This window comes from Passer domesticus, chromosome 1, assembly GCF_036417665.1.
Source record: "Passer domesticus isolate bPasDom1 chromosome 1, bPasDom1.hap1, whole genome shotgun sequence".
Classification (NCBI taxonomy): Eukaryota; Metazoa; Chordata; class Aves; order Passeriformes; family Passeridae; genus Passer; species Passer domesticus.
Window position 1 is genome coordinate 30,356,695 of NC_087474.1, and position 19,922 is coordinate 30,376,616.

The 19,922-nt window shown below is 38.6% G+C and overlaps 1 protein-coding gene across 11 annotated transcripts in view; it reads left to right on the forward strand.

The window, feature by feature from the left end:
* The window catches only part of ABCB5 (ATP binding cassette subfamily B member 5), a 76,642-nt gene extending 57,262 nt beyond the window's left edge, over nucleotides 1-19,380 (forward strand). For 6 of the 11 annotated variants that reach the window (XM_064411858.1, XM_064411852.1, XM_064411889.1 and 3 more), the window contains 15 exons: nucleotides 582-752; nucleotides 3,122-3,283; nucleotides 3,733-3,966; nucleotides 5,920-6,066; nucleotides 6,673-6,777; nucleotides 7,614-7,691; nucleotides 8,200-8,283; nucleotides 10,201-10,404; nucleotides 11,099-11,199; nucleotides 12,488-12,628; nucleotides 13,116-13,272; nucleotides 15,533-15,730; nucleotides 16,639-16,845; nucleotides 17,801-17,947; nucleotides 18,474-19,380. In XM_064411858.1, the coding sequence (XP_064267928.1) occupies nucleotides 582-752; nucleotides 3,122-3,283; nucleotides 3,733-3,966; nucleotides 5,920-6,066; nucleotides 6,673-6,777; nucleotides 7,614-7,691; nucleotides 8,200-8,283; nucleotides 10,201-10,404; nucleotides 11,099-11,199; nucleotides 12,488-12,628; nucleotides 13,116-13,272; nucleotides 15,533-15,730; nucleotides 16,639-16,845; nucleotides 17,801-17,947; nucleotides 18,474-18,671 (2,334 nt within the window). In that variant the 3' untranslated portion in view covers nucleotides 18,672-19,380. Of the gene's footprint in view, nucleotides 1-581; nucleotides 753-3,121; nucleotides 3,284-3,732; nucleotides 3,967-5,919; nucleotides 6,067-6,672; nucleotides 6,778-7,613; nucleotides 7,692-8,199; nucleotides 8,284-8,623; nucleotides 9,042-10,200; nucleotides 10,405-11,098; nucleotides 11,200-12,487; nucleotides 12,629-13,115; nucleotides 13,273-15,532; nucleotides 15,731-16,638; nucleotides 16,846-17,800; nucleotides 17,948-18,473 lie in introns of those variants that run through there. The other 5 variants (XM_064411863.1, XM_064411867.1, XM_064411905.1 and 2 more) reach the window with 2 other exon arrangements.
* Nucleotides 19,381-19,922: the final 542 nt, after the last annotated feature.

A 19,922-nucleotide genomic window follows, 5' to 3' on the forward strand; every position in this document is an offset into this window, starting at 1 on the left:
TTTTACTGCTTTAGAGAGCTTGGCCCCATCTCTCAAGCATGTGCCATTTCAAGTATGTCAATCTGTTCCAAGGTTCCTTCTTCTCAGGAAGAGTGATTTGTTTCATATTTCCTCTTAAATAGCTATGTAATAAACTACAGTAGACTTTGAGACTTGTGACTTTGCAGTAAGTGATATGGTCAGTAGGAACCAAACCATGGCCCCAAGGGGGAGTGCCTCAGATTCAAAGGAGGCACACTGTTGGTGCGTCCCTATAATGCCAACCCTTTTGAAAAGGTAAGCAATCCTCAGAAAATATAGAGATCCTTTTTACAGGCTTGCCTTGACAAACCCCAGGGTTTGGAGCACTGAGTGAGCAATAAAGACCTTTAAAGAACCATAAATTCAAAGTTAGGCAGGCACAACATGTAGGAGGGTTTGGCTAAGGGTCAGCTGGATGGACATCCTTCCATGTTTGCTTTTCTTGTGCTCAAGTCAGCTGGACAAAGCTACATCTTCTAGAAGATGAGTGCTTAGGGTTGCACTGAAAAGTGAGGATTTGAGATGTCTCACAACTTCTGTTTTGTTCTCTCCTTTATCAGAAATTTAACACCATGGTGGGTGAAAGAGGGGCTCAGCTGAGTGGAGGACAGAAGCAACGAATAGCAATTGCCCGTGCCCTAGCAAGAAATCCCAAGATTCTTCTTCTGGATGAAGCTACGTCTGCATTAGATACTCAGAGTGAATCCATAGTGCAAGCAGCTCTTGATAAGGTAGGACTCACTGAACATAGCAGCTGCCATGAAAAAGTGCAACGAGCACTTAAGAAAACTTAATGTACAATTTTCAGTGCAGGCTTCCATCAGAATCAAGAGCATTGGAAAATAAAATTTGGATGGATGCTCAATTTCAGCATTTTAACAGGGAGTTTGAACCATCAAAAATTTATTTGAAAATCTGGTTTAATATTTTAGGGGTTTTGGTTTTGCATTATTAATAATTATGAAGACACTTAGTGATGTGGAACTGTAACTTAGGTCTCCTGCACTCCCTTTCTTAAACCATAATTGTTCATTTGCTGGTAAAACATTGATTGCATCTTATCAAGGTAAGGTATGAGGATGGAATGGCCTTTTTCAGGTAGATTACTAGAAAAGTATAGGTCATTAATATCCCTAGTATTAGTTCTTTATTGAATGGTTGCTTTATAATTTTAGGCTCTTGAAATTTAGCCATTTTCATTCTTTTCCTGCTTTTAGCAGCGCCACAGCTCTAGGCTGGGTGCTGCTGCAGAGCAGATTTGTCAGATCTTGTACCCATTTCTCTGATCTGCACATGATACCTTCCTCACAGCCCACCTTCATCAGAAGTTCCCATCAGCATACAATAGAACCCATAGTCTTTGATTGATAAAGAACTTTGTGGTTTGGCTGGAATGTTTTTTCTTTTGTATAATATTTTTAAGGTATTTTTTAAATGTAGTGAAAAAACCTGCCTTTCATTTCAGTAGCTATGCAGAGAGATATGAATTACCAGTATGACTCAAGGGAATTATAGAATTTGTCATCTTCACTTGCTAGTCAGTTTAAATCTGAGGTAAAGTGCAGCTCTTTGTTATAGTCATGTCATTCCACTGATATTAGTATTGAGGTAACATGTAGATGCAAAAATAATATTAATATAATCTTTCTTCTGTGTTTTTTTTTTCTAATTTTGTAATAAAATACTTAGCTTTTCCAGAAGCTTTTTCTTCATTTAGTGCATTACAGAGGGAGGTCATTCAACTAAGTGGACTCTTTCTCGTCCTTCTTCATGGTCTCAGAACACACCAAAATGAGCCCTGAATCATAACTTAGTCATGTTTTCACAGCATTTTGATGTCCATCAGTGTAGTCCCCTAACGAGATTTCCAAATTTCATTTCAACATCTCTGAGTGGAAAAAGTGGTGCTATTATTGTTCATTATTTTTACAGCTGAGTAGCAGAGATGCTAACCCCATGAATGCTCACTGTTTCAAGGCATTCATGTGCAGCTCCTTGTAGCCAGCTGTTTTTAGATAACTTTGCACCCTGTAAAGCATTTTGCTAGTTCTGATCACAACTCCCAGCTGCAGTGGTGAAGGCTTTGTGTGTTAGGCCAGAGGCATAAAAACCACAATGTGGCAGACTTCCTGGGAGTGACTTGCATCATGTCCAAAAGAATGGCAGGTGTCGGGGAAAGAATTCAAATTTTCATGGAAGCAGTCCTCTACTGCAGATGGTCTCACCTTCTTCATGCCCCTGTTCCTGTGTCCATATGTTGTGCGACTTCTGAAGCAAGAAACTTCCAGCAGGTTCCAGTTTCACAGAACACACTTGTTGCATGAGGTTCCCTTGGATCTCTCCTCCTGTTAACCTGCCATCTGCTCCAGGCATCAGGGTGGAGGGAAGCCAGCCTCTCCAGCAGTCACAAGGTGGCCTGTGTTCATTTGCTGCATGAGAGCTGTGTGTGCCACTGGTTTGGGTGAGGGTGCTGGAACTTGTAACCTGCTGACTGAGAATTCAGCAGCTCTTCCTGCCAAATCCCAGTAGGATTATTGTCAAATAAGTTTGTTTCAGAAGGGAGCGGCTCAAACCCATTTTTGATGCAAGTTTGCTCCTCTATGCTTTCCTGCTAAGTCTTGTCAGCAATCATGCTGATGTACTTCCAAAAATTTGCAGGGACAGTATATAAAGAAAATATCTGCTCTTTATATATTTACTAGCCTAGCTTTGTTTTCAGAAAGATCTAACTATTCTGATGACATTTCCCCATCATGCTTACATGCACATGGAAACACTTTGTGAGCAGCTTTAGCTCAAACAGTTCAAATATTATAAAAGTCAAATAATAAATAAACTTTAATTATGGTCTTTAATACTTGTTATCGGTCTAAAAGATTAATGTGGCTTTCTCTACCTAAATTAGTCAAATGAAACTGTCCTTGGACTGCTAAACAAGGACACAAAGACAGAAAAAAATAACAATCTTTGTTTTTAAAAGAAAGAAAAGTATTTTTAAAGTTTTGGTTTACTATATATTACAGGTGACTAAAATAACTTTATTTCTGTGCTATTTTCTTACACATCTTAACTGTAACTGGGTTTTGTGTGTTTCTGTAAGGCTCGGGCTGGACGTACCACCATTGTGATTGCTCACAGACTGTCTACCATCAGGACTGCTGACACTATTGCTGGATTTGAGAAAGGTGTCGTGGTTGAACAAGGGACACACAGTGAACTGATGCTGCAGAAAGGAGTCTACTATTCCCTTGTAATGCAGCAGGTAAGGGAAAATTTATTTGCTTGCTTTCTCCATTTCACAAAGTTGTCAAATGATTGGTGGAGCTATTTTTTCTCTAGTTCCTGCATGTTATCCAGCTGGCAGCTACTCAGTTATTCTAGTCTGGGCACAGACACAGGCTTGGAATTCTTGGGGGTTTTATCCATAAGCATTTCATATTTACACAATCCAATATGACAAAAACATAAGTGAGTTTAAGGTATGACATAACCATAGAGGTGTTAGATTCCAGGTGGATTCCATAGATGGCTTTAAAGGAAATGGGGGGGACAAAATCAAATAGTCTACTGCTCTGCAATTTCAGACTGAAATATATGTGGCCTATAGACAACTACAGTTACACAATTGAAACAGCAGTGTTCAGGAGAAAAAAAAAAGTCTTTCTTTCTAGTCAAAATGACTTGTAAATGTATATCTTGAATTCTCACTAGGGTTGTACCAGTGATGTCCAAGATGATAGCACATCAGAAGATAGTGAAAGCGTAGGAGCTGAGGAATATGAGGAAAACATAAATCCTGTGGAAGAGCTGACTCTTCAAAATCATTTTGAAACCTCTGTGATACCAGGGAAAGGCAGCATACGAAGAAGATCCAGCCGATATAAGAGCAAGAGGAGTTCATCTAAAAAACCCTTTGGAAAAAAGAAGAAACAAAAGGAGGTGGAGGTTGGTGTTAGAACTTCAGTTTAGAATCTTTTTAATCATTTATAAGATGTAAGCATAAACAAAAACCATGTAACTTGGAATACTTTTAGATAGCTGTCTTTTATGCAACCTTTACTCAGGTGCTATTGCAGTCAGTACTCACCAGACTGAGGACAATTTGTCTTAACAAAGATATTAATTTTAATGCTACTGAGTTAATGTGGAACTGGAAAAAAATTGCTATTGATTTGTCACATTGTTTTGTACAATTTAGAATTATTTCAGTGGTACAGATATTTTAATTCTATCTAATTGAATATAGTTATGAGATTTCATTTGCAAGATTCTTCACTCCCTGGTACTTACTGTTGCAGATATTGCTGGATATTATAATCCCTGAAGTGTGCATACTCAAATTGGAGGCACTTTGGGTATCATACTACGCTTATGTCAAGCAAAAAAACCAGGAATCAAATCCCTGACACTTTGAAGAGCATTTCCATTAAAAGAGCCATTACACTTTCTGGTTTAGCATATGCTTCAGTTTTGCAGGGTTTCTACACATAAAACAACTTGCTTGACTTGATGTATGTCACACGTCAATAAAAGACACGTAGGAAATTTGGGGTTAAGAAAAGTCATTTTGTTTCATCAATGTTGAATAAAACTTGCAGAAAGCATCAAAAAGAGCAGATTTCTAGTGCATTCTGGAACAGACTTGGGATGAGCAGCTCAAAAGAAACTTGATTTTGTTTTCTATTTTGTAGTACTTTTTTCATGAAATATATTGGAATAGTGGTTTGGTATATTAAGGTTGCTTGAGTTTTTTGTTTAGTTTTTGGGGTTTTTTGCCTGATTTCAAGACCTTTCAAGTAAAGAACTAAAATATAAATTCCGAAGTAAAACCATTAATTCTTCTAAGTCTCTGGAAGTCAGGATCTCATCTGTAATAAATATTTTAAATAATTATGAAATCCTTGGTATGATTTTATCTGTAGATTTTCCTCCTCTCTAAAATACATCTTCAAGGTAATTAATATTTCAAATAGCAAGAACTAGCTGGACCCATTCCCATTATCATATAAAATGTCATGTAATTTTTCAGAAGATACTTTTTAGCTGTATATTAATACTGCTTAAGACTTTAGAGGAAGTAGTGGGTGTTCATGCTCAAGAATATGATATTCATCACATTCAGAAAAAAATGAAGTCAAACATCCAGCAATTGTAATTAATTCAGAAAAAATCAGCCCACTTTTATCAGCTGAGACTTAGCCACCCTCATTCAGCATCTAAAACACAGGATGAAATAACCAGGAACCAAGAGCAACTTGCTTATGATCCTGACTAATATTTTGCCTCATTTCTGATTGCTTTCATTATTTACTTTCCCAGAAATATCCCTTTGGAGGCATAGGCACTTAAATAAAGTGGTAAAGCAAGACAGAACATTTTTTGTTCCTTGAAAGCACAAACAGGCTAACTGACTCTAACATATGCCTCGTTCCTGGCTTTGGTAATGATTCATTTGATATAGTTTGCCAAAGAGAAAAATGACCTCTCTACCCAATTGTTCTATTGCCAGCCCACTGGCATTTAGTTGAACTGGAGGAGTCTCTTCTGTCCTCTGAACTGTGAGACGTTCAGTTCTTTATAGCGATTGAAATGTTAGCTGCCATTCATGGTGACCAGTCCTTTCTGACTTTCAGTGAACTGTCCTGGCCCCTCTCTCCTCATGACTTAGCCTTTTGTTAAGTTTTTTGCCTACAAATTTTGACAGTGCAGATGATGTTCCAGGACATGACACAGCAAAGCAGCAAATCTCCAGCATATTTGCTTGATCTGAGTGCACAGAGAGGGCTTTCAGCATTTTACCAAGAAAATTCACTGCTCAAGGCCTAGTGAACACCCACTGTCTGGAGAATTTTATGTTCTGCAACTTTTCAAGGAAAACTGAAAACTTTTTTTGTGTAGGAAGAAAATCTCCCTGCTGTGCCTTACTTAAAAATCCTGGCTCTGAACAAACCTGAGTGGTTCTATGTACTGCTGGGAGTGATTGCTGCTGCTGTCATAGGTGCAGTCCATCCTGCATTTGCTGTTATATTTGGAAAAATCATTGGGGTAAGTTTAAGTTTTTCAATGGTGTTTTTTTTTTTTTTGGGTTTTTTTTTTGGTTTTTTTTTGTTTGTTTGTTTTTGTTTTGGGTTTTTTTGTTGGGTTTTTTTTTTTTTGGTTGGTGGGTTGTTTTTTGGGTTTTTTTGTGAGTTTTGTTTCTTTAGGGGTATATGGAGGGATGATTTTTGGGTTTTTGTTTTGTTTGGGTGGGGGGTTATTTTGCAGCTGGAAGTTGCAGTCCTGCAACTCCTGCAACCACTCATTTCTTTCCATGTAAGTCTCTGAATGGGATTAACTCGTATAAATACATCCATTGAAAAATGTTAAAGGGACTCTCTAGAAGCAGAGGATGGTGGAACTGCATCTGACTAGTGGAGGAAAGGAGGAACATTGATGAATCTGGGAGAATAAATTAGTGCAACGTAGGTTAAATGGAAAGTTGGAATATCTGCTGGGTCCTCAACTGCAAGTTGACTGCAGACTGATTTTAGGATCCAGGATACTTGCTAAAAGAAATTAAAGTAGACAGACAAGCTTCTTGAAGTGAAGGCTGGCTTATGTAACGGATGTTTCTCCATGTACTCATTTTTGTGGGTTTTCTTCCTTTCATAGGCTTTTCAAGAAAGAGATCCAGAAAAAAGGAGTAAAAACACTGTGCTGCTTTCTTTAATATTTCTTGTACTTGGAGTGATAATCTTAGCAGCATACATTATCCAAGTAAGTGTCACGACACTGAAATCTTAAAAGCTCTGACCTCTCCAGCAGGCTGCAGGTGTAACTCGTATCAACACAATCTGAGACGTCAAAAAAAAATCAGAGCTTACAAAAATATACACAAGTGCCAGGGTCTTCCTGAGATACATAGGTTTAATGTTTACCTAAAGACATAGGTCTATATTTGTTCTTGGTTTAAATAATCCACTGAAGGATATGTTAATTCAACATGATTGAAATCAAAGTTGAGGGTCTGGCCCTAAAAGTCAAAGTCAGTACTGATATTTCTCACTGACTAGTCTATAAGCTCTTGCCAAAGTAAGTATAAAGCAGACTCACTCTTTCCATTGCAGACAGTGCTTTCCATACCATCGAATAAATTCCATCATTTCCTGTGCTCTTAAAGCTTGCAGAAAGCACTGTGTGCTCTCTGATGTCCACATCATAAAAATCCATTGGCATGACTGCTGTGAGTGAATGTTTCTGGTCACAGTCAGGGTAGGGAAGCCAATCACTAGACAGGTTGGTTTATCTTGTAGTGCTGCTGTCTGTGTGTGTAAGATTGACCAGAAAAATTCAATCTCCCTTTGTTTGGGTGGTTGTGATACAAGTATGTAATATATAGATGTCTACTTTGCTATGTTGCTTCCTTTCTGTGAGAAAATAAAGTTTCAGGTTCAGGAATGTGAATGATTCTTTTCCCAGGACATATATATTCACAGGGGCTTGTAGGTGTAATGGCTTTTGTTGAGCTTCTTGGTGTGATTGTTTTGTTGTGCAGATTTATAAACTGAGTTACAGCAACAGATGAGAAAATGTGACTGGTTTTCCTCCCCCAGGGATTCATGTTTGGGAAGTCTGGGGAAACCCTAACAATGAGACTGCGCTCTTTATCCTTCAGAGCATTACTTCAGCAGGTATGAACTAGGCAGTTAGGATATCAAGAGAGAAATGGGTGTGGACAAGAACCTGTGTGTTCATAGAAACATCTGAAAGGGACCAGAAGACAGTAAATTGGTGATTGGAAGAAAAAAGGAAAGAACCATTGTCTTTGCAAATAAAAAAGCTTCCTTTCTTTTCTGCATGTACAAATTCTTGTGGGTCCCTTCTGACTCAGGATATTCTATGATTCTGTAGCTGATGGGATAGGTAGCTTGTAAGAGAATAGTTAGCCTCTTCAGGACAAAGGAATGTCTGAATAAATGGGGGCTATAATAAAAGTTTCTAAATAGGCATGTTTAGGAAAACATCACAGCTAAGAACACTTTGATTACAAACAATTAGATGTCCACCAAAGAATGATATTTTTTAAACTTTTTTGTTTACCTGGAAATGTTGACTACACAGAGAGAATATTCAGTTAGACATCCTGTTTTGTACTTTCATGTAATTTTTTGGAAGAAAAATCATTATCTTTTCTTGCAGGAGATTGGATGGTATGATGACCAGAAAAATGCTGTTGGTGTTCTGCTAACTCGTCTTGCTACAGATGCTTCCCAAGTTAAAGGCGTATGTTGATTCTTTTATATGTATTTTTCAAATATCTTTTTCCTTACAAATATTAATTGCAATTGGCAAGGAACTCCAATATTATTTCAGAAAACAAAGTAGGAAATCTACCCCACAGACTGGTAGATGCCTTTACATAGCATGCTACAGACACATTGGAAATGGTTTCTCAGCTGATAATTTACAACTATCAAAATTCTAACAGATGTTCATATACCTTTCACGTACCTCCCTACAAGTCTTTAAGCTAAATATATAATAACTGTAGACCATTTCACCATGGAAAGTGAAATCTGCATGCATGCTGGGACCACAGTCACTGAAGCCTAGGTTTTTACAGCATGTTAGGGGTGTCACTTGAATACTATGAAGAGGTTGCATTTGCAGAGGATACAAACCCTTACTCATCCCAGTCAAGAGAATTCTTCTTCCCATTGCCACAAAATGTGCTTCACAAACAGTAAGAAATAGAACAGCACAATTAAAAAGCACCAATGGCCAAGGAAAGGAACTACTCAAGAAGTGGGTATAAAGAGGTGGTCACTGGACACTGGTGAGAAAATATGGCAAATTCTGCACAGCTCCTTCAGCTTTTCACTTCATTTGCAGAACCTGACAATCTGCCAAACATTTCTGTTTCTTTCTGTCTCTTTGTGGGGAAAAGCAAATCACTGCAGGACTTGTGGGGAAAGGTTTACTAGTGTATTTTTTTCCCCTTCATATTTCTACATCACTAATCCTTTAATTCTTACATTTTTTAGTCTCCATAGGTTTTTGTTTCTCTCCAGCTCTCCTTCATTGCAGGCTTGCAGGGATGAAATAGTCTTTGACAAAATTTAGTCATCTTCATCTTTTAAAGGTTTTTGGTTCAGTGACAATGAAGTCTATCACCTTGTCAGGGCAGTAAAAAGGAGGGGTGCACACAGTTCCGTAACTATGAAAAACAGCTAAGGCATGAATGGATCTCCTGAGCTATTGTGATGTCTGGAGTACCAAACATCTGTAAGTCAGTACCACGCCTCATGCTGCACTAGAAATTTCCAAATCCATCTTTATGTGCAACCCTAGAACATATGGCAACAATTCACCTTGGCATTGGCTTAAGTGTTAATATTGTAAATTTATTGAACAAGAAAAGTCTTTTCAGGGCAGGAAACCCTTTGGCAAAAGAAAGAAGAATATTTGCTTCCCACCCAAGAGTTTTTGTTTTTACCATCATGCCAAGGTCCAGAAGATGGACTATTTCCACAGGACTATTTGCAGAAGTTCTTTCTGCAGATTAGAGCCCACCCAAATGTTGCGTGCTAATCAACTCTAATTTTAAAAAGTTTTTGGTGAAAAGGTTATACAGGCTGGGAGGAGGTGAAAATTCTTCAGTCAGAGTTAGTCTTTCCTACTCATTATCCCACTGAGGTAAAACATTTCTGGAGAGTGGCCAAAGTCAGAGTTCTTTTCTCTAAGAACAAAGCCTCAAGTGCAGCAATGTAAGAAGCTGAGGAATAATATTTTTCACCACTGTTAGTGTGGAGGGTCTCAGTGGTTGGCTGCTGTTAGAACCAAGCCACTCTTGCCTATTGCTGGACATCAAACTGCCAGCTTGCCCTACTGTCACAGTGGTCACAATTTTCTCTACCTTAGGTAGATTGTAAAGTCCCAGACACCTTTCATTAAACAACTGCCACGATCAACCCTCTAGACTACATTAATACCTCTTGAAGGCCTGAATGCTGGCAGGTGTGAGGAATCTCTAGGAATGGTTACAGAAGCTGATGCACAATGCCCACATGTGTGATTGCACGCGGTTTCATTTTCCAGCCAAACCTTTGGCCTTTGTTACAGCAATTTGAAATTGTAATTTAAGCAACAAAAATTAAAATCTAATTACATATATTTGGGGGGTTTCTGGGGTTTTCTTAGGCAACTGGAAGCCGACTTGCACTGATGACTATGACTGTCTTTACCCTTGTGACTGCCATCATTATTGCATTTGCATATGACTGGCGGCTAACTTTGCTTATCCTGGGCTGCATTCCTTTTATTGTTGGTGCAAATGCTGTGAGTGCCAGCTCTATGTCTGGTCATGCTGCAGAAGATCAAAAAGCTTTGGAGGAGGCTGGAAGAGTAAGTTCTTCATTTTTAACTAGAGTTCTGTGTGAGATCACTTTTTAAGGACAACATTGTAGTTATATTATTACTGACTCAGTTGTCCAAGATAAATGAAGGGGTTTGAGAGGAATATTTATAGATCTTCAAGAAAAGCAAAACGTTGATAACACAAACCATCTGCAAATGAAAATATAAAAATGCATTTGAAAGCCTCCATAGTGGATTTCTGGCCAGTGGCAGCTGCAGCAGAAGCAGCCCCAGCATTGGTGCCTAGGGCAAGCAATGTGGCTCTGCACTGCTCTTTTGCAGCCAGAAATGTTGCAACATTGATAACTTTCTATTCTGTCATAAAGGCAAGCCATTAACGTGCTCAAGATTTTCAGGGTACTGCCTTCATTCACCTGATAGTCCTTTTCCAGGAGACAGAAGTAGTCCATGCAAAAGAGCAAGCTGTGTCCAGATTACTCGTGCTTGTTCCCATTTTATTAAATTTGGTTTAATTCATGAGGGCCACAACCCATGGGTTAGGGAAGACACTGCTGTTGAATAATTTCATTGCTTAGGACTTTTCTTCACCTTCATCCCCACTCTTAAAAAATCACATTCTGATATAAAATAAATGCTAGAGAAGAAATCAAGTATTCAGAAGATATCTTGCAGACTGCAGTTGTAAGAGATTACCTCTTATTTGTTTCATCTCTTTGTTTAGATTTCAACAGAATCTGTTGAAAACATAAGAACTGTAGCTTCACTGACCAAGGAAGAAGCATTTTATGAAAGATATGTTGCTTGTTTGAATGACACATATAGGTGGGTTTTTTTTTTCTTTACAGTGCACTGTAGTCTTTCAGATTTACTGTAAATACATTTCTTGGAACCTAGCCAATACCCAAAAGACCAGGAAGAATATAAATAACTGTTCATATAGTTGGAATATTGGAATTTGTATAGTCTCTATATTTTAATATACCTTTTCCACTGTAGAGTGGGAAAAAAAAACATTTGCAGGATTTGTCTTTTATTATGCAAAGACTTTAGAAACTGCATTCTCAGCATATGCGTTAGAGAATATTGTGTATGTCTACAATATAGGATATATGTTCACTCCATGCCAGTGTATTGCACTGGTGCTACTTAACTTAGGAACTGACAGTTCCACCACACCCTTTATAACACAAACCAGTTTTATTCCCCTCATATGACTTTGAAACCTTGAAAAGAACTTCATATATTTGCCTTGTTTGATCCACTACATCCTACTGGCTTTTCTCTGCTGAAATGCAGTTGAATCACTAAGGTCGCCAGATGTTTCTAGCTCCATTTTATTTAAATAAAATAGCCCAAAATCTAAATTGCTTCTAATGTAAAAGAAGGAATTGAAAATGATGCATTGCACAATCTGTCCTCAGCCAAAATAGTATTAAAATTCAATGTCTGGTGAACTGCTAAGAGCCCAGATTTGGGCAGGATGCTTGCTTGGACTGTCACAGCTCAAACCAGAAAGGAGATTTCCTCTTCCTCAGAGAGCATCCTAAACAATGAGGACAGAGAGTTCACCAGATTCTTTTTGGTGTGTGTTCAATTAGCTACACAAAATGAAACCCTTCCAGAGGAATAGATTGAGAAATAGTGGCATAGTCTGAATTCTAGTGGGGATACCCAGCAATGTGTCCATGCTCAGCTCAAATGGGATGAGCTGGTGGAAGCCTGCAGGCACCTCTCAGGCCAGGCTGAAGCCTGCTTGTTTTCGCAATAAAATGGGTCATATTGCATAGTTATTAACTTATTTCCTTTTAACTAACTGCTCTGGTGACCTGCCCTGCTATATAAAAGCAAAGGAAGGGGATTCAATTTAAAATAACTGAGGATCAAGGTTTTCATTGCTTTCTGTCCTAAGGGTGGTTCTATGTCCTGAAGCCAGGGGTTCCTAGGGTCTGGCAGGGATTGTTTGAGTGTGTGTGTTGTGGGCTGATTTGTTGTGGTTTTGGGAGTGAGCTGAATTGCTTGAAAATTTTATTCTGAAGTCTGGCTGTCCCCCAGCCAGTATCTGTTGTTTCTCTTTTACAAGTAGTTTATGGAAAGTTTCTTTTTTTATCAGAAAATCTATGAGAAAAGCCCCTTTCTATGGATTTACCTACGGAATAGCTCAATGTTCAGAGTACTTTATTAATGCAGCAGTCTTCAGATTTGGAGCATGGCTCATTGCTAATGGTCTGACCAACTTTGAAAATGTATTTATGTGAGTATACTTTATAAAACATTTAAAAAATCAAAATTAGTACACAGTGTAGTGACTTCAATGCATGCAAATTATTTTACCAAATTACAGAGGCAATGGGGCATGGGAATCTAGGAATTCAGTCTGGCTGGTAGTTTTCTTTGGGCTTAAGGGCTGTTTTGGGGAAAGGTGCACCTTTGGGCAGTGAAACAGCAAAAGTGAGCAGCAAGCTCAGCGCATCTGCTCTGGAGAAGCCTTTAACCTTTGATGTCCCTTCCATGCAGAGGGTGTTAAAAAGAAAAATTATATACTTCTGTCCAGCTATAAAGTAGCCATGGGAGCAAGCTGAATTTCCTAGTACTGGATGACATCTTGGAGTGTGAGGAGCTCCAGAAATATCATAACCTAAAATACTAAAAAACTTTATGCTGAAGATGTGTTTTACACAGTAGGAAAAGAATGCATTGTTCTACCTGGAATGAATCACACTTTGTCCTTTGCTTTTTAGAGTCTTCTCTTCTGTCATATTTGCAGCTATGAATGTTGGTCAGTCTTCTTCCATGGCACCAGACTATGGTAAAGCTCGAATGTCAGCTCAAAGAATCTTTCAGCTTTTGGACAGAAAACCTCTAATTGACAGTTACAGTGAACAAGGTGAAAAATTGGTAAGGGTTGTGAACAAGGTGAAAAATTAGTGTCATTTTTTATGGGCTCTTGGTGGGGTATTGGAGATCTGTTTCTTTGGGGGTTTGGGTGTATTTTTTTTGGAAGGAGTGTTCTTTTTTCCACAGGAAAAATGTAACAAACTAAATCAGTAATTATTGTCAGCAATTGTATTCAGAGGTGCCTGTTTCTTAGGGTGTCACAAAAGGATGCTGAATTAGGATGACTTAATTGTGTCCTGAAGGGAGACTACGGGAAAGATGGAGATGCTCTTGTTACAAGAGCATGGAGTGATGGGACAAGGGGGAATGGCTTAAAACTGAAAGAGAGTAGACTCATATGAGATACTAGAAAAAAATTCTTTCTGTGAAGATGAATGAGTAGCCCAGAGAAGTTGTGGCTATCCCATCCCTGGAGATTTTCAAGGCCAGGCTGGATGGATCTCTGAGCAATTTGGTCCAGTGAAAGGTGTCCCTGCCCATGGCAGAGGGGTTGGAACTAGATGTTCTTCAAGGCCGCATCTAATCCAAACCATTTTGTGTTTCTGTCAAAAGACAGACACTATATAAATAGTGGTACTGACTTATTTAGGGACCATATTATTTCTGGGTTTCAGACAAAAATGTATGGCCTTTAAGGTAGTTTTTTCTCTAAATTATTAAAAAAATACTTTTCATTCTACTGACTCACAGTGTAAATGGCTTCAGGAAAACACTGATAATGTCACTTCCAATAAAAGTTTTGTTGTCTTTGTTTATGGGAGATATAAAATACTAATGCATTTTTCTAATTATTATGTAAATAAGAGAGATTAGTTCCTTTACAGACAGGCACTTTGCTGAAAGCCATCCTATTCCATCTGTGGCAACTTTTACAGTTAAAAATGTGCTCTTGTGAAGGCAAAACAAGCTTAATGAATAATTTAGTTTGCTCTAAGGTTGGGGTAGGAAAGACAACAAGCAAAAAACAATAAAAAGTAAAATCAGAAAACACTCAAAAATTCCCCAATGAGCCTTGCTTCTACACCAAAATTGTCATTAAGGAGCCTGATCTCAGCACTTGTCAAATTTCTGCATGTAATGCTTTGAATTTACATGCTCTGGAAGGATTAGAGTGGCAGATCCAGATTAATCTAAATTTAAAATTAACTTCCCATGTAGGTTTACGTGGTAGCTCCTACTCAGGAAGCCATAATCCAGTTTTCTATAACTTCAAGCTTATATACAGGATTTTCAGCCTTTAAAGTTCTGAGCATGCTTGCATATTTTCTTGAACCAGGGTTCTCTGACACAGACATTGAAAGACTTGGCAGAAGGTGTCCAGTAAAATAAAACTTAAGTGAAAACATTTTTAGTGTAGACTGGCCTTAACTGCCAGTGGTGCTTATGACTTAGCAAAGCAAATGTTTGAGCCCATCAAATTAGGTTATTACCTGCTGTGAGAGCATTGCATTTGCGGTGCTGCTGGCATGTACAGGGGGCTGGGTCATACCCCAAAGAACAGGACAGCCTTGGCATGTTGCCCCTTTCTTCCTCTTGTGCTTAAATATCAACTGCCTAGGATGTCTAATTAACTATCACTGCTTTTTTAAACACAGCTTGTCCTTTGTGCTCATGAATAACCTACTGAAGAATTTAGCTCTGCTATCTTAATCTCTGATTTTGACCTTGTGTTACATTTGTTCAAATTGTGCTACCTGCAGGGTAAGATCAGGAAAGCAAATGATACAGTTTATATTACAAATAGAAACATCTCAATTAAATGTATTAGAAATGAAAAATCTGGATAATTTCTACTTTTCTTAAGAGGGTGGTTGGGCACGGGAACAGACTCTCCAGGGAAGTTGTCACAGTACCAACCTGACAGAGTTCAAGAAGTGTTTGGACAGTGCTCTCAGGCACATGGTGTGATTCTTGGGAATGGTGCTGTACGGGAGTGGGACTCTGATCCTGGGGAGTCCCTTCCACCTCAGCTTATTCTGTGCTTCTGTGATACTCTTTTCAAAGATGAACTGAAAAATAGACACAAGAGTTGCAGAAAACTTCTTCTCAGAAGGATGTAGTGGCTTACAGATCATCCTATAACTAGTGATGCTATGCTCAGTCCAATATGTCATTTAAAAGAATTTCAAAAACACTTTTGAAAACATCTTCCCAAACTTTCTTGGATCTCTCACTTTAATAACCAAGTCTCAACAAGAGTTGTTATGGCTAAGGCTAATAAAAGTTAATATGAGCATGTGAACTCTCTACTGCTTTTCAGAGCCATTTTGAAGGCAACATTGAATTCAGAAATGTCCATTTTGTATATCCAACAAGGCCAGAAGTTCAGGTTTTGCAAGGACTCAATGTGAAAGTTAAAAAAGGACAGACTCTGGCATTAGTAGGAAGCAGCGGCTGTGGCAAAAGCACATCCATTCAGCTCTTGGAGAGATTTTATGACCCTGTGGAAGGACAAGTGGTAAGAACAGACTTCTATGGCTACTAATAGTAATTAGATCTACAGAACTCTTTATCTGCCAAGATTTCAGAGGCTTTTGACAAGTCTGGCAGTCCCTCTGTTGAGATGCTTTTTAGAGGTGTGAGTTGGAGGCTGTGCCCCCAGTGGATCTGTAGACAATCCTCCAAACCCCTGTCAGTGCCTGCCCTGTGCATTTGCCCACATGTACCAGCAGTGGCATCCATGCTGGCACAGTGTGCATCCTCGGATCACAGATCCTGCCTGGGAAAGGAACGACCAGGTCTGACTGCATTTCCTCCCCAAGGCTCCCCACACCCTGGTCAGACAGGAGCACAACACTAATGTATCTTGCTTGTCAGTGTGTAAGTGTTCTTGCTGATGTGAACTAACACATTAGGAACATGCTTCAGATAACTCAAATGTAATCTCATATAGATGTTGTTGTATCACCATCAGGAGGTCCCAATGGGCTTTTTGTTGCAACCCTTGTTAATGGGTATAAAAAGTGGAAAAAACCTCCTCTGGAGGTTGTAAGATTGAAAGGCCTATGGCTAAAAATATTTATTGTTGTGTTCAGCTTCTTAAGGAGTAGGCTTTCCCAAGAGCTTCCTGATGTTTCCTGTGGTCACTAGGGCTGGAAGGACCTTAAGAACCTGTTACCTGCATGTTGTTTCTGCTTGTAAGCAAATGGAAGCAAAACTATACAAAATTAAAAACCAATGCAGGAAAATATTTTGTATATTCTGCTGGTTCTTTTCCATTTAGCATGCAAAAAATTTTGCTTGATTGCATCTGGTAAAATAACACATAAAGAGCTTCTCTTAGAATACATGTTTCCTGTTTACAGCAGATATGTGTGAATGAGCTCAGCAGCCAGCTTGGCATCATGTTTCTGTTGCTTTTTCTAGCTAGCAGATGGATTTGATACCAAATCTCTACATTTACAATGGCTGAGGTCCAGGCTGGGCCTGGTGTCACAGGAGCCCATTTTGTTTGACTGCAGCATTGCTGAAAACATCCAATATGGAGACAACAGTAGGGTGGTTAGTCAGGAGGAAATTGAAGAAGCAGCTAAAGCAGCAAATATTCATGCCTTCATTGAAAAACTGCCAGAGGTAAGAGACAGTGATGTTCTCTTCACAGTGAGTTCATATATTTGGAATGACATAGACATATCAAGGTAGGACATACTTTTGTTTCCCTTAATATAATAGTCTTTATGTTTTGAATTGTGAGTGTGTTTCAAACTTAAAATCCTTTTTAGTTTGTTCAAAAATGTTTTGATTATTACAATGGTAAACAACCCAGAATATTTGGGGGATGAAGGGGAGGTGGGGAGAGGGAAATGAGAGGATGGTCTAAGTAGAAGTAAGTGCTCATAATAATTTTTTTATATCTTTTTCCTTTGACAGTAGAAACTCTTCAAGTTACTCTGATAAATACATTTTTCTAAAAAGAATAGTAAAAGAAAGCAGTCTATTTCTAATTGAATAGATATGCATAGAGAGTGTTTCTTAATATACAAAGGGGCAGTAAATCAAAAGTGAATGGCATGGCATTTGACCTTCATGCCTGACAAGATTTTGGTTCTAACAAGAAAAAATGCTTTGATAACTTGTTTTCGCTGTAGTTCTGGGTACGTAAAACTGATGCAATAATGCTGAGAAATACTTTGTTTTCATTACTACTAATAATGTTTGAGATTCTTAATTCACAAGCAATGTAACTTCAAATTCTTTGTGCATATATCAGTAAGAATTAAATTCTTTGTTAATCTTATGGTCATACGCTCTTTGGATGCCTCACTGCTGGTACCATTCAAGATTTATTCCAGCCTTTGAGGGAGTAAATTTTCAGACTGGGTATGAATATGTGTGGTTGTATATATAACTGCTTGTTAGGGATGGATACCTAACTGTCTTGTTAGAGATGTTTGTAAAGCCTTAGCTTTCTTAAAACCTCTTGCGCTATTCTTTCTTTCGAGATTAAAATTATAGGCAAATTTTACTTTTCCAATCTTCCTTCTCTAATAGTATTCACTGGTGATCTTTTTTATTTTTTAACATCCAGAAGTATAATACACGGGTGGGTGAGAAAGGGACACAACTTTCTGGAGGTCAAAAACAAAGAATAGCAATTGCCCGTGCTCTGGTTCGTAAACCTGCTGTTCTGCTTCTGGATGAAGCTACCTCTGCTCTTGACACGGAAAGTGAAAAGGTGAATAATGATTATGATGTGAAATACTTATGCCTATGTACATGGCTAGTTGTTTTCTGTAGAATAAATTAAAGCAAACATGCTACAAATGCTCAATTGTGAAACAAGTTAGGTGTATCACAGTAGCTTTTCCACCTGAAAGGTTTGAATTGAACTATACTAGAAAGATGTTTATATTTACTGAATAAAAAGTAGAAAAAACCTGAAACTTTAAGTATAAAACTCCACATTGATCTGATACTCCTTAATTGCCTTCCTATCAAATGTATTTGATGGTAAATACTGAATTTGTGCTCTGACCCAAGCTGGAAGCCCAAGAACCCACTTCTCCATGTCTCACATTTGTTTGATCAGGCTCACTGACTTCAGTGGGAAATCCTGTTGAGTAAAGGTGTCCTGTGTGCACTGACATGTATATCTGTCGGGCATGTATTCAGGTGATAACAGAGGAGAAATCAAAGGTAGTTCCTAGGACAAGGGAAGCCTTTTCAGGTGCTAACAGTATTGTCGTGTTCTCTGTGGACAGATTGTCCAGAAAGCTCTGGATAACGCCCGGCAAGGTCGGACCTGCATCGTCATTGCTCATCGTCTGTCCACGGTGCAGACAGCCGACATCATCGTGGTGATCCAGAACGGCAGGGTGGTCGAGCAGGGCACCCACAGCCAGCTGCTGGCCAAGGAAGGACACTACTATGCCCTTGTAAATGCACAAGTCTCTAATTAGCATTACTTGCTGAGTTGTTGGGGATTTTTATTTTGTTTTGGTTTTTTTTTACGGGAAGACATTAAAATCTCTGCAGAGGATTACTGTGGCTGTGTTTGTGCTGACCGAGCAGGAGCTGTGTTGCAGCCTGGCTGCTGCATCCAGTGTAGCCCTCGGCCCACACATCCATGGGGATGAGCAGTGCATGCCTAGTGCTGGGTCACAGAAGGTGCACAGAGGAGTCCTAGGGACTGAGTGTTGAGCAGTTCAGTGTGTCACATGCTCTGGAGGGTGTCAGACCTGGTGTAGTCTCACCCACAGCTCAGGTGGGTACCCTGCTCTCCCTGTCCCCCCAAACCCTGGCTCACAGCAGCTGCCAGAGACCAAGGTGATAACAGAGCATGACAGCAGATAAGCATCATGGACAAACAACAACCTTGTGATTGCTGTTCGGGTTTCTTCACCAGCCAGATGAAGTCATTAAATCTTCTTTAGTTAAAGATGATTATCAATTTTTACTGAAGACTGAGAGTCCCAAAAAAAAAAAAAAATTAAAGAGAAGGATGTTGATGCATGGGTTTGGTTTTTTTCCCTACTTTATGCCACATTTCTCATATTACTGTGCTTCACACATTTCTTGGATATTCAATACTCAAATTCAGACAGTAATTATAATAGTTACAACCTTTCCATATCAAAATAAACTGCATAAAAGATACCATTGTTTTGTTTATTATTTTTCAAATGCTGACCTAATATAGTTTAATCATTCCTTGTATCTATCAAGATAATTTCAAAAGTTTTGGGGGGAGCTAGGATGGCATATATTGGAGTGGATTCCTGTCAGCCATGTAATTTTCTTTAAAATTAAAAAAAAAGGGAAATTATTTTCAATATAAGTTCCTTTCTTTTTAATAGGCATAGTACTTAGGGTGATGGTTTAGTAGTGAACCTGATAGTGTTAGGTTAACATTTGGACTTCATAATTTAAAGGGTCTTTGCCATTTTAAATCAGTTTATTGTTCTATGAATAATTTCAAAGATTTTTTTTTTAAGTGCTGGCAAAGCTTGTTTATACATGTGCTTTAATAATTTTTTATTCCTCTCATGTATTCCTCAGGGTGCTGCAATACATCCTTTAACTGTTGAAGAATACGTACTGTGTAGTCAGAGTGACTCAGCAGCTGGGGTTTTTTGGCTGGTTAAACCCAATTGCAGCATTTCAATTTTCCAAGGCTTTGCACGTGGCTTTGGGTTAGGATTTATAGCCTG